At 47.5% G+C, this 14,353-nt stretch overlaps 1 protein-coding gene across 3 annotated transcripts in view; it reads left to right on the forward strand.

Moving 5' to 3' along the window:
• cdk14 (cyclin-dependent kinase 14) overlaps positions 1–14,353 on the forward strand; it is a 200,833-nt gene that overhangs the window by 120,712 nt on the left and 65,768 nt on the right. For all 3 annotated transcript variants that reach the window (XM_021626100.3, XM_021626109.3, XM_021626106.3), the window contains one exon: positions 13,531–13,594. In XM_021626100.3, coding sequence (XP_021481775.1) covers positions 13,531–13,594 — 64 coding nt within the window. The remainder of the gene's footprint in view (positions 1–13,530; positions 13,595–14,353) is intronic.

A 14,353-nucleotide genomic window follows, 5' to 3' on the forward strand; every position in this document is an offset into this window, starting at 1 on the left:
AGATGCAGTAAGGCAGTCGTACCAACGTATCTCATCAGCCACCTGGTGGAAGGGACTTTGTGGATCTGAGGCTCTTTCCCCTGTTGCCTCCATCCTCCAATTCCGACCAACATCAGCCGCCTCAGAGCGCAACTGGTCCTTGTTTGGGAACACACACACCAAAACACGCAACAGACTGACCAATAAAAGGGCTGAAAAATTGGTGGACATGGAAGAAGACATGGAAGAAGACATGGAAGCCTGAGAGGAAGACAACCAAACCTTTCGTTTTTGGGAGATGCGATGGATCATTGGGGATCATTCAATATTCCCTTTCTTTTGTTGTTCAGTGAAATCATCCCATGTGAAGATTCAACTCATTTATTTAAAGTTACATTTGTAACTAAATTGTTTTTTATTTCAATTAGAAGGATTTAATCATTTGCAACTATGTCTACTTATGATCAGGTAAAATGTTTGTTTCTGTCTCCATATGATATGGTAAATATATCCAATGCAAAAAACATCTACATTTAAATGATAGTAATATTAATTTGCATATATTTCCATTAATTGCCATATATTCCTGTTAATTCCCATATATTCCCATTAATTCCCACAGAAAGTTTCCATTTCTGAATATTCCCTAAAATGTGCAACCCTATCTGACACTCACATTTCCATTTTAATCCCCCTTTCATTCCTGCTCTCTTTTTTTCTTCAACTCTCTTTTTCTTCAGAATCAAATCAACTAATGGCTGTTATTTATTCAAAGTCGTTGCTTTATTTTGATGTTGGTGTTCTGTTGTAATCTTCCAAAGCCCTGGCTATCCTGAACAGAGAGCATCTGTGTGTTTATGCTCAAGTGTTGCTCTTTACCTGGTCCTGAGTCGTGAGCATAGCTCCTTATGGGCTGACTGGCTGACTGGCTGATTGGCTGACTGGCTGGCTGCTAGTTACAGCAGGGTCTCCGTCCCCTCTGTCCGTCTGAATTAGATATGCGTGGTACGAGCCCAGGCCCATTGTAGCTGGTTAACTGACTGTCACTCTGTTCAAGATTACATCCCCCGGAAGAACAGTAGGAATATGGACAGGTCTATTTGTAGGAAAGGCTGTCAGAGCAGAGGTGTGTGTGTGTGTGTGTGTGTGTGTGTGTGTGTGTGTGTGTGTGTGTGTGTGTGTGTGTGTGTGTGTGTGTGTGTGTGTGTGTGTGTGTGTGCGTGTGTGTGTGCGTGTGTGTGTGTGTTTACAGAATACAATGAGCCTTTCTCCTTGCATTAGTGTGATGGACGATGCTGTCGCCTCTGTCACCTAGGGAATGAATTATTCTCTCACGTCAACACACGCACACACAGGGGTGCATTAGCAAGGACAGCATATCCTATGGATAATGTAACAGTTTATGTTGTTGAGTAAAGACAGAGAATTGAAACTGAAAACCACATGTGAGTGACTTTGTCTGATCAATGTATGTGGCTGTAATTGACTGTACGTGTGTGTGTGTGGCTATGTTGGACTGAACATATGAGCACAGTGTGTGCTTTGTCTGTCTAAATGTGTGTGTGTGTGTGTGTGTGTGTGTGTGTGTGTGTGTGTGTGTGTGTGTGTGTGTGTGTGTGTGTGTGTGTGTGTGTGTGTGTGTGTGTGTGTGTGTGTGTGTGTGTGTGTGTGTGTGTGTGTGTGTGTGTGTGTGTGTGTCTTTGTCGGTCTGAACATGTGTGTTAGTGTTTGTGCAGGTAGCCAGAGGAGAGGAGGCTGGTTAAACCAGAGAATACAGGTTGAATTATTCCTAAACCAGGTAATTATCTCTACATCCAGGGAGATGAAGTAATATGAGTTTAGTATGAGACACACACACATACACACATACACTCACACATACACACACACACGCTTACACACAGTAATATGAGTTTGGTTTGCGGCGTAAGCCACTACACACGACTCAATCTGATCTGAAACAGAGAGGTGGCTGCCGCCTGCCACTGGGTAAATAAATGATGTCATTCCAGAAACCGCCGCGTTGGCGGCAACAGCCTGACCACCCAATGTGACTGAGCATCTGTCAAGCCCCAGTGGAGAGTGAACTTGGTCTCTCGAGTCAGAGCTTACTAACCATATTCCACCCAGTGTGAGTGGGAGAAGAGGCTGATCCATGTGGTTCTGGTTCTGATCTGTGGGGTGACTAACCCCTGTCCCCTGGCTGGTCGTGACCCTGGGTCGTGTTCATTAAGGTACATCAAAATGCAGAGCAACTGAAAACAAAAAGCTACCCCATTTTTTACTCTGTTTCGGACCATTTTCTTCCATTTTATGGCTACTGAGCATGGCCATGATCTGATGAGCTGGGGTTGTGCTCTCTCTATGGGTGAGAGGTAGCCTAGCGGTTCAGAGCATTGGACCGAAAGGTCGCTGGTTTGAATCTCTGAGCCGGCAAGGTGGAAAAATGTGTGTTTTTGCCCTTGAGCAAGGCAGGTGGATGTTGATTGTGATGTGTGGATGATGTGGATGTTTTTTAAGGCAGTGGAAGACACATTGATTAAGGCATGTGGAAGACACATTTCGGTTGAATGCATTCGGTTTTGCAACTGACTAGGGATCTCCCTTCCCTCTGTCTCTTTCTTCCTGAACTTGGGCAGACTGTGACCTGTTTCACCAGTGACCTGCATGCTGTCTGTCAGTGAGGGACGGGTCAGTTGTAATCCCCTCATAGCTCAGTGACCAGACAGACAAACTACCCATGAACTCTATTCAATCTCTGTCCCTATAGAGAAGGCAAGGCCATTGTTAACAACACATGGTGACAAAGATGACACCACTGTCAAATCAAATCAAATCAAATTTTATTTGTCACATACACATGGTTAGCAGATGTTAATGCGAGTGTAGCGAAATGCTTGTGCTTCTAGTTCCGACAATGCAGTAATAACCAACAAGTAATCTAACTAACAATTCCAAAACTACTGTCTTGTACACAGTGTAAGGGGATAAAGAATATGTACATAAGGATATATGAATGAGTGATGGTACAGAGCAGCATAGGCAAGATACAGTAGATGGTATCGAGTACAGTATATACATATGAGATGAGTATGTAAACAAAGTGGCATAGTTAAAGTGGCTAGTGATACATGTATTACATAAGGATACAGTCGATGATATAGAGTACAGTATATACGTATGCATATGAGATGAATAATGTAGGCTAAGTAACATTATATAAGGTAGCATTGTTTAAAGTGGCTAGTGATATCATTTCCCATCAATTCCCATTATTAAAGTGGCTGGAGTTGAGTCAGTGTCAGTGTGTTGGCAGCAGCCACTCAATGTTAGTGGTGGCTGTTTAACAGTCTGATGGCCTTGAGATAGAAGCTGTTTTTCAGTCTCTCGGTCCCAGCTTTGATGCACCTGTACTGACCTCGCCTTCTGGATGATAGCGGGGTGAACAGGCAGTGGCTCGGGTGGTTGATGTCCTTGATGATCTTTATGGCCTTCCTGTGACATCGGGTGGTGTAGGTGTCCTGGAGGGCAGGTAGTTTGCCCCCGGTGATGCGTTGTGCAGACCTCACCACCCTCTGGAGAGCCTTACGGTTGAGGGCGGAGCAGTTGCCGTACCAGGCGGTGATACAGCCCGCCAGGATGCTCTCGATTGTGCATCTGTAGAAGTTTGTGAGTGCTTTTTGTGACAAGCCGAATTTCTTCAGCCTCCTGAGGTTGAAGAGGCGCTGCTGCGCCTTCTTCACAATGCTGTCTGTGTGTGTGGACCAATTCAGTTTGTCTGTGATGTGTATGCCGAGGAACTTAAAACTTGCTACCCTCTCCACTACTGTTCCATCGATGTGGATAGGGGGGTGTTCCCTCTGCTGTTTCCTGAAGTCCACAATCATCTCCTTAGTTTTGTTGACGTTGAGTGTGAGGTTATTTTCCTGACACCACACTCCGAGGGCCCTCACCTCCTCCCTGTAGGCCGTCTCGTCGTTGTTGGTAATCAAGCCTACCACTGTTGTGTCGTCCGCAAACTTGATGATTGAGTTGGAGGCGTGCGTGGCCACGCAGTCGTGGGTGAACAGGGAGTACAGGAGAGGGCTCAGAACGCACCCTTGTGGGGCCCCAGTGTTGAGGATCAGCGGGGAGGAGATGTTGTTGCCTACCCTCACCACCTGGGGGCGGCCCGTCAGGAAGTCCAGTACCCAGTTGCACAGGGCGGGGTCGAGACCCAGGGTCTCGAGCTTGATGATGAGCTTGGAGGGTACTATGGTGTTGAATGCCGAGCTGTAGTCAATGAACAGCATTCTCACATAGGTATTCCTCTTGTCCAGATGGGTTAGGGCGGTGTGCAGTGTGGTTGAGATTGCATCGTCTGTGGACCTATTTGGGCGGTAAGCAAATTGGAGTGGGTCTAGGGTGTGAGGTAGGGTGGAGGTGATATGGTCCTTGACTAGTCTCTCAAAGCACTTCATGATGACGGAGTCTGTCTCAGCTATGCTGACTGTTCTGTCCTGTCGTCTGTCCTGACCTTTGACCTGACTGATGGACATGTCTGGAACATGTCAGTTGACCTGGCAGGGGAAAGTTTCAGCGCCTTCCATCCAGCTACAGTTAACTAGATGTCTCCTGCAGTGTATACGGCACTGAACCTGAAACTGAGAAACTCAGAAGATCTTCCCTCAATCTGCTACAAATGCCGTAGTTTCAGTTGAAGTCGGAAGTACACTCAGATTGGAGTCATTAAAACTTGTTTTTCAAACGAGTCCTATATCGACATATCTTGAAAGGCCGCTCAGCAAGGAAGAAGCCACTGCTCCAAAACCGCCATAAAAGAGCCTTACTAATGTTTGCAACTGCACATGGGTACAAAGATCGTACATTTTGTAGAAATATCCTCTGGTCTGAGGAAACAAAAATAGAAATGTTTGGCTATAATGATCATCGTTCTGTTTGGAGTAAAAAGGGGGATGCTTGCAAGCCGAAGAACACCACTTCACAAAATAGATGGCATCCTGAAGTAGGAAAATTATGTGGAAGTAGCATCTCAAGACATCAGTCAGGAAGTTAAAGCTTGGTCGCACATGGGTCTTCCAAATGGACAATGACCTCAAGCATACTCCCAAAGTTGTGGCAACATGGCTTAGGGACAACAAAGTCAAGGTAATGGAGTGGCCATCACAAAGCCCTGACCTCAATCCTATAGAATATTTGTGGGCAGAACTGAAAAAGCGTGTGTGAGGAAGGAGGCCTACAAACCTGACTCAGTTACACCAGCTCTGTCAGGAGGAATGGGCCAAAATTCACCCAACTTATTGTGGGAAGCTTGTAGAAGGCAACCCGAAATGTTTGACCCAAGTTAAACAATTTAAAGGCAATGCTACCGAATACTAATTGAGTGTATGTAAACTTCTGACCCACTGGGAATGTGATGAAAGAAATAAAAGCTGAAATAAATCATTCTCTCTACTGTTATTCTGACATTTCACATTCTTAAAATAAAGTGGTGATCCTAATTTACCTAAAACAGGGAATTTTTACTCGGATTAAGTGTCAGAAATTGTGAAAAACTGAGTTTAAATGTATTTGGGTAAGTTCTATGTAAAATTCTGATTTCAACTGTAGGTAGCTCGTATCGTTGATTGGTTTGGGACTATTCCTTTGGTTTCCGTTGTGCCAGGCAAGCTCAATTTCAAAAGTGCAGCCAAAGTATTTGAAAGCAAACCGATACTATTTGAACCCAGGTGTGCGCTCCAGCTGTGTGCGTCAGAGCGGTGTGGTGCTGAGAGTCAGTGAGTGGGTTCAGAGTGCCTCTAAACAGGTATCTTTGAAGGCTGTTGTCTGCCTGGGCTGTGATGTGTCTGTCAGACCTCTTCCCTTCCCTGCCTCATCCGTCCTTCCGATGTGCTGTGCTCCTCTCCCTCTCTGATGTGCCTCACAAAGACACTGACATTCACATGGCAGCCTAATCTCCCCTCCACCTCTCCTCTCTCCTCCTCTCCTCTCCTCTCCTTCACTTCAAAGAGCATGAGAACTCTTCACATCAATAATGTAGGCTGTTTCTATCTGACACCTCAACCAGATTGTGGATTTGAGCATGTCCCCTTGTCTCCTTGTGCACCCCTTCATACCCCTCCCCCACAGTCCCTGTCTGTCCACTGCTGACACCCCCCCCCCCTCTCCATTCCCTCTGGTGCCTCACTATGACTTGCCCCCTAGAGCAAGAGACAGGTGTGCTATCCCACCCCATCTGTGTTCAAATGTACCCCCTCCCCTCTTCCCCTCCCCTCTGCTCCCTCAGCCAAACCTGTATCATCCCTCTGCTCAGCTCTATGCCCAAACCTGTATCCTCCCTCTGCTCAGCTCTATGCCCAAACCTGTATCCTCCCTCTGCTCAGCTCTATGCCCAAACCTGTATCCTCCCTCTGCTCAGCTCTATGCCCAAACCTGTATCTTCCCTCTGCTTAGCTCTATGCCCAAACCTGTATCCTCCCTCTGCTCAGCTCTATGCCCAAACCTGTATCCTCCCTCTGCTCAGCTCTATGCCCAAACCTTCATCCTCCCTCTGCTCAGCTCTATGCCGTCATAGGGGAAGAAGTTCCTTGTGTGTAGCAGGATCAGCTCTTGCCCTCATCTGCCCTTGCCCTCGACAGTGTGTGTGTGTGTGTGTGTGTGTGTGTGTGTGTGTGTGTGTGTGTGTGTGTGTGTGTGTGTGTGTGTGTGTGTGTGTGTGTGTGTGTGTGTGTGTGTGTGTGTGTGTGTGTGTATATGTGTTTGCTCGACAAACAGACAAGCAAAGTCCCCTGGATTAGCCCTGTCTATCACCTCTAATGGTCTGGGGCCATGCTGGCCATGTTGATAGGGGTACCTATAGGGCTGCCTGCCTGACTTAATGGAGGGACTTATAGTCAGCCAACCAAGGCCATGTATATATGCCACGGAAGTTGTTGCTATGCTGAAGCGACGTGATCTAGGACTTCAAATATGTCTTCATCTCCCCTATTCTATTTCCTGTCTCATTTACTAACAAGTTGTTCTAATGTGACAGCAGCATCATTGTCTAGCCTTACCTCTTGCATTTTCTGTCTCTCTTGCTCTGTGTGTTTGAGAGATGGGGCTCAGTGAGAGACGAGGCTAGGAGCTGGTGTGTGTAGCCCCTGTTATTTGGTCAAGGTTACCCCTCGCTAGATCGATCCCACTGTTCTCCTCTGTCCTCTGGGGTGAATACTAAAGCCTTGGTGCTTTAAGGGGAGCTCAATCAGATGACAGATCGGGTTTCAAATTGCTTTTGTTCCTTGGTTGAGGTTATTTCAGAAGAAACAGCCTCTGACTGTAGATACATCGCTTATATTAAGTGTGTGTGTGTGCTTGTGTTTGTGTGTGTGTGCAGCTACATCACTCAATGAGATCTTGTTCTCTATTACAGTTGAATAGATTGAGAAAAAACCTTACCATCTTGTGGTATAGTGATTTTGTCCTCAGGTGCTGTATGGCCTGAGAGGGTCAGGGGAAAGTTATCCTGACCCTGTCACAGAGACTCTGTCACAGAGACCCTAGCTGTCACACAGATTGGAGTGTATTACCAATCCCATTACCACAGTAGTGGAACGTCTGTCAGGGCCTAGAGGTGAGACAGCTAAACACTGATGTCCCATAGTTTTTTTTCCTACATAGTGCACTACTTCTGACCACTCCAGAGCCCTCGGTCCTGGTCTAAAGTAGTGCACTATATAGAGAATAGGGTGCTATCTGGGACAGAGTGTGAGATGAAAGTCAGGCTAAAGTCACTGAGACAGTTCAACTGTAATGGGTTGTATTATAACACCCAGTCAAATCACACTGAGCTCATTGGCACATTCATAGTGAACACAGTCTTTCTATTTTGCTCTCTCTCTCTCCCTTCTCTGTCTCTGTTTCTCTCTCTGTTTTATCAACCATTAGAGAGCTATAGTGGTGTTTACTATGTGCTCACGCTCAGTAAATTGTCTCTAATGGTGCAGAAGAGTGGATTGACTGAAGAGGATTACTTACCAGTCAGTAAGCCTGGCTTGCTGTGCAAACTGTGTTGTGTGCAGACTGCTGGATCGTATCTGGTTGGGTGGTGGTAGCAGTGGCGGTGGTAGTGGTACTGGTGGTAGTGGTGGTGGTGGTGGTGGTGGTGGTGGTGGTGGTGGTGGTAGTAGTAGTAGTGGTGTTGGTGGTGGTGGTAGTGGTGTTAGTGGTGGTGGTGGTGGTAGTAGTAGTGGTGGTAGTAGTGGTGGTGGTAGCAGTGGCGGTGGTAGTAGTACTGGTGGTAGTGGTGGTAGTGGTGGTGGTGGTGGTGGTGGTGGTAGCAGTGGCGGTGGTAGTAGTAGTAGTGGTGTTGGTGGTGGTAGTGGTAGTGGTGTTAGCGGTGACGCTGGTAGTAGTGGTGGTGGTGGTGGTAGCGGTGGTAGTAGTAGTAGTGGTGTTGGTGGTGGTGGTAGTGGTGTTAGCGGTGGCGGTGGTAGTAGTGGTGGTGGTGGTGGTAGTGGTGGTAGTAGTGGTGGTGGTAGCGGTGGCGGTAGTGGTGGTGGTGGTGGTGCGGGTAGCGTTAGCGGTGGTGGTGGTGGTGGTGGTGGTGGTAGCGGTGGCAGTAGTAGTGGTGGTGGTGGTAGCGGTGGCAGTAGTAGTGGTGGTGGTGGTGGGGGTAGCGTTAGCGGTGGTGGTGGTGGTAGCGGTGGCAGTAGTAGTGGTGGTGGTGGTGGGGGTAGCGTTAGCGGTGGTGGTGGTGGTGGTGGTGGTGGTAGCGGTGGCAGTAGTAGTGGTGGTGGTGGTGCGGGTAGCGTTAGCGGTGGTGGTGGTGGTAGCGGTGGCAGTAGTAGTGGTGGTGGTGGTGGGGGTAGCGTTAGCGGTGGTGGTGGTGGTGGTGGTAGCGGTGGCAGTAGTAGTGGTGGTGGTGGTGCGGGTAGCGTTAGCGGTGGTGGTGGTGGTAGCGGTGGCAGTAGTAGTGGTGGTGGTGGTAGCGGTGGCAGTAGTAGTGGTGGTGGTGGTGGGGGTAGCGTTAGCGGTGGTGGTGGTGGTGGTGGTGGTGGTAGCGGTGGCAGTAGTAGTGGTGGTGGTGGTGGGGGTAGCGTTAGCGGTGGTGGTGGTGGTGGTGGTGGTGGTAGCGGTGGCAGTAGTAGTGGTGGTGGTGGTGGGGGTAGCGTTAGCGGTGGTGGTGGTGGTAGAGGTGGCAGTAGTAGTGGTGGTGGTGGTGGTGGGGGTAGCGTTAGCGGTGGTGGTGGTGGTGGTGGTGGTGGTGGTAGCGGTGGCAGTAGTAGTGGTGGTGGTGGTGGTGGTGGTGGTGGTAGCGGTGGCAGTAGTAGTGGTGGTGGTGGTGGGGGTAGCGTTAGCGGTGGTGGTGGTGGTAGAGGTGGCAGTAGTAGTGGTGGTGGTGGTGGGGGTAGCGTTAGCGGTGGTGGTGGTGGTAGAGGTGGCAGTAGTAGTGGTGGTGGTGGTGGGGGTAGCGTTAGCGGTGGTGGTGGTGGTAGAGGTGGCAGTAGTAGTGGTGGTGGTGGTGGTGGTAGAGGTGGCAGTAGTAGTGGTGGTGGTGGGGGTAGCGTTAGCGGTGGTGGTGGTGGTAGAGGTGGCAGTAGTAGTGGTGGTGGTGGTGATGGTAGCGGTGGCAGTAGTAGTGGTGGTGGTGGTGGGGGTAGCGTTAGCGGTGGTGGTGGTGGTAGAGGTGGCAGTAGTAGTGGTGGTGGTGGTGGTGGTGGTGCGGGTAGCGTTAGCGGTGGTGGTGGTGGTAGCGGTGGCAGTAGTAGTGGTGGTGGTGGTGGGGGTAGCGTTAGCGGTGGTGGTGGTGGTAGAGGTGGCAGTAGTAGTGGTGGTGGTGGTGCGGGTAGCGTTAGCGGTGGTAGAGGTGGCAGTAGTAGTGGTAGTAGTAGTGGTAGTGTTAATATATACCTTTTCTTTACTCTGATCTCTTACTTTCATTTTAGTCCCTTCACTTAATTTACTGTGACAGTGTGTAATATCTACATTCTACACACTAGAACCATAAAGACAGAGACTCTGGCTACAGAAATTAGTGGTAGTAATGGTTGGTCGTGTCCCCTTTCAGCCCTGGTCAAAATTAATGCTCTAGAAAGGGAATAGGGTGCCATTTAGGATACAGACCAGTGTTAGTGTTTGGTAGAGACACCCCTGTTTCTCCTCTGAAGCCAGTCAGTCAGTCAGGCAGTCCTGAGTGGCAGGCTGCGGATCCCTGAGCTCATTTTCGTCCTGAAGGCTATGTGTTACCAGAACAAACACAGCACTGCACACACACACCGAGCCACACCTGCACACACAGCACTGCCTGACAGTGACAAGAGATCAGAGGGGAAATCAACCAACACACCCGGCCTGGCCGGCAGAGGAAGGAGAGAGATAGAGGGAAACTTCTGTGAGTGTAACGTTTACTGTTCATTTTTATTGTTTATTTCTCTTTTGTGTATTATCTACTTCACTTGCTTTGGCAATGTTAACATATGTTTCCCATGCCAATAAAGCCCCTTGAATTGAATTTAATTTAATTGAGAAAGAGCGATAGAGTGAAAGAGATAGAGGGAGAAAGAAAGAAAGGGCAGGACTTCGGTATGGAGTGGAATTGTGTGTGTGTATCAGCCCAAAACGAATTAAAGGTTGGCATAGTTCAGTTGTGATGTATTAGCATGTTGATGACGCTGTGGCAAAGTGTCATGTTTCCGTGGCAATGATGAAGCTTCCTTGGCCGGTGTCGTGGTGTGGGTTGCGATGGTGTGTGTGTGGCTGTAATTAAGGTAGTGAGTGTTTCCCTACAGGGCTGAGGGGACAGCTAATTTCACTCTGCACCTCAGGGGGCGGCTGGACCGAGGGAAAGAGGGACATGGAGGGGGGGGGGGGGGGGTCACCCTTTGTGTGTGGCTGCGGTCAGGGGTTTGGCATACACACATTCTCACAATCCAATCCCCCTCCCCTGTCTCTCCATGTTGTGCTCTGCAGGTCATGGTACACTGCTGCCCTCTGCTGGGGTCTTACAAAGCTTTACAAAGTAATCAATATTTTATACATTTGTTCGTTTTACGGATATTTTAACAATATGTACAATCTTTGTCCCCATGTGCAGTTGCAAACCGTAGTTTGGCTTTTTTATGGCAGTTTTGGAGCGGTGGCTTCTTCCTTGCTGAGCGGCCTTTCCAGTTATGACAATATAGGACTCGTTTTACTGTGGATATAGATACTTTTGTACCTGTTTCCTCCAGCATCTTCACAAGATCCTTTGCTGTTGTTCTGGGATTGATTTGCACTTTTCGCACCAAAGTACGTTCATCTCTAGGATATAGAATGTGTCTCCTTCCTGAGCGGTATGACGGCTACGTGGTCCCATGGTGTTTATACTTGCATACTATTGTTTATACAGATGAACGTGGTACCTTCAGGTGTTTGGAAATTGCTCCCAAGGATGAACCAGACTTGTGGAAGTTTACAAATTTTTTTCTGAGGTCTTGGCTGATTTCTTTTGATTTTCCGATGACGTCAAGCAAAGAGGCATTGAGTTTGAAGGTAGGCCTTGAAATACATCCACAGGTACATGTCCAATTGACTCAAAGTATGTCAATTAGCCTATCAGAAGCTTCTAAAGCTATGACATCATTTTCTGGAATTTTCCAAGCTGTTTAAAGGCACAGTCAACTTAGTGTATGTAAACTTCTGACCCACTGGAATTGTGAACCTGTGATTTATAAGTGAAATAATCAGTCTATAAACAATTGTTGGGAAAATGACTTGTGTCATGCACAAAGTAGATGTCCTAATCAACTTGCCAAAACTATAGTTTGTTCACAAGTAATGTGTTGAGTGGTTAAAAAATTTGTTTTAACGACTCCAGTCAAAGTGTATGTGAACTTCCGACTTCAACTGTATGTATTCACCCCCTTTGCTATGAAGCCCCTAAATAAGATCTGGTGCAACCAAGTCCACCTGTGTGCAATCTAAGTGTTGCACATTCTGTCACATGATCTCAGTATATATACACCTGTTCTGAAAGGCCCCAGAGTCTGCAACACCACCAAGCAAGTGGTACCATGAAGACCAAGGAGCTAGCCAAACAGATCAGGGACAAAGTTGTGAAGAAGTACAGACCAGGGTTGGGTTACAAAAAAATATCAGAAACTTTGAACATCCCACAGAGCACCATTAAATCCATTATTAAAAAATGGAAAGAATATGGCACAACAACAAACCTGCCAAGAGAGGACTGCCCACCAAAACTCACAGACCAGGCAAGGAGGGCATTAATCAGAGAGGCAACAAAGAGACCAAAGATAACCCTGAAGGAGCTACAAAGCTCATATTGTATGTGGTTGAAATAGTGACAGTAAGAAATCATTTTTCTCCACTCCTGTTCCTGAGACATATGTTGTATAATTTCTCTGAAAGAAATACATAATTCTGCAGGAAATAATATTATATTTTGCAAAGAAATCCGAAGAGGGTGGCCAGCAGAGATAGGTGGGATGGGCTGAGGGAAGCTGAGGGTTGGGATGTGGAATTGGAGACAAGTGGGAGTGGAGTTGCTGGGCGGGGGATAGAATGACAGTCAAAGATAAAAGTTTAAAAAATGAAGTCAAAATAAAACATAACAAAAAGTACATTTGAATGACACTGAGGGGCAGTGTTGTTACAGTTAATCAGCCTGAGGCTGATGCCGTGCAGGTGTGAGTACACATGCAATATACACACACACTCAAATGCACATATGTGCACATACACTGACACACACATGTAAATAGTGCCATATATGCACTCAAACATATGAATTTGGCCTCGCTGTTATGATTTTTGTTGTCCTTGATGTCTTTTGTTTTTCTCTTTTTTCTCTTTCATTTTGTTGGAGGGGGGTCTTGGGGATGGGGAATGGAATTATTGTATTTATTTATTCATTTTCTCTTGGGGGGGGGGGTTGTGGGGGGTCTTGGATGGTTGAGGGGCAGCTCTTGGGGAACTGTGGGGGGGATCGTGGAGGGCTCGTGGGAGATCTTTCGACGTGCCCTTGAGCGTGGTTGACCCTGGTTGTTTCTGTGTGTCTCTCTGGATGGGAGGCTGTCAGATGACTAATGTGATGTAGTTGTTGAGCGGCTTCACTGCAAGTATATTGTATGTTTTAAATATTCAATAAACAAATATATTACTTAAAAAAAATGTATATTACTCTACATATGAGAGGTTCTAAACCTACAGTCAGTGTCCATATTTCAGTTACCATACCATTTAAACCATATCACCTTCAATTAGGAATATTCTGTTTATTCATGGATACAGGGGTACTCATGAGCAGGATATCAAAGATACATGTAAACAGCTTATCACGAATAAGACTTTAAGTGGGGTATAACCTACTATCCGGATACTGTGCGCATGTAAATGTGGTCATTGTTTAGGACCTTAGTGATTCAGAGGTTCCTCTTTGGTCATAGAAATAAAACATTTTCTCTATGAGACGGTCTTCTCTTTTCCTTTCTCTGTGGCCCAATTGTGTTGTTGAAGTATGAATGTGTTGATAGGGACACAGCGTGTGTTTGTCTGATGCATTCCTTCTTTCAGGTCCTAGGCACCCCCTGTGAGGATACCTGGCCAGGGGTCCACTCCCTGCCCCACTTCAAACCAGGTGAGGAACGCACGCACGCACGCACGTACACACACACACACACACACACACACACACACACACACACACACACACACACACACACACACACACACAATAGGTCCAACAGTCAGAACCAGACTTTGACTCCAGTTCTACTTTGTAAACCTTGGAGGCATGCCTCTGTAGTTCACACAGCCCAGGCAGGCCTGTGAGCCAGCCGTACCATCGCTGTGCCATCCCTGTGCCAGACTAGGGCTACTGCTGCTGCCCTCTGGGAGCTCATTAGAGACAGACTGGACGGTGCTCGCAGATTAGTGTTGGCATGCTGGAACACACAGAGAGATAGAGGGGGAATTAGAGGAGTGACAGAGAGAGGAGGATGGAGGGAGAAGAAGAGGGACAGAGGGAGAGCAGGGGTACCATGATGTGAGTGGCGTGCCTAGCTGTATCTCCTGTGACCAATTACAGAGGAACTGGGGTGTGAAACACACACACAAACCCACACACACACACACCTAATCGCATGTCCTGTGGCCATGGCTGTGGTTGGCCATAGTTCTATGTTGTCCTGCTGCCATGGGCAGCTGTGTGAGCAACACACACTGTTCTGTCCTGCTGCTCCTGTCATCCAGACAGACCTGGCTTCAGTGTACCAGATCAGTGTACTATCTCTGCATGACAATAGGTACACACACAATACACCATTTTATTATCAGCAATTGAGGCAGTTGCCTGCTCAGATGTCCAAGGCAAGACCCCCTCCCTCTCTTAATAAGT

The sequence above is a fragment of the Oncorhynchus mykiss genome, chromosome 2 (genome assembly GCF_057628025.1).
Source record: "Oncorhynchus mykiss isolate SJ-2025 chromosome 2, ASM5762802v1, whole genome shotgun sequence".
Classification (NCBI taxonomy): Eukaryota; Metazoa; Chordata; class Actinopteri; order Salmoniformes; family Salmonidae; genus Oncorhynchus; species Oncorhynchus mykiss.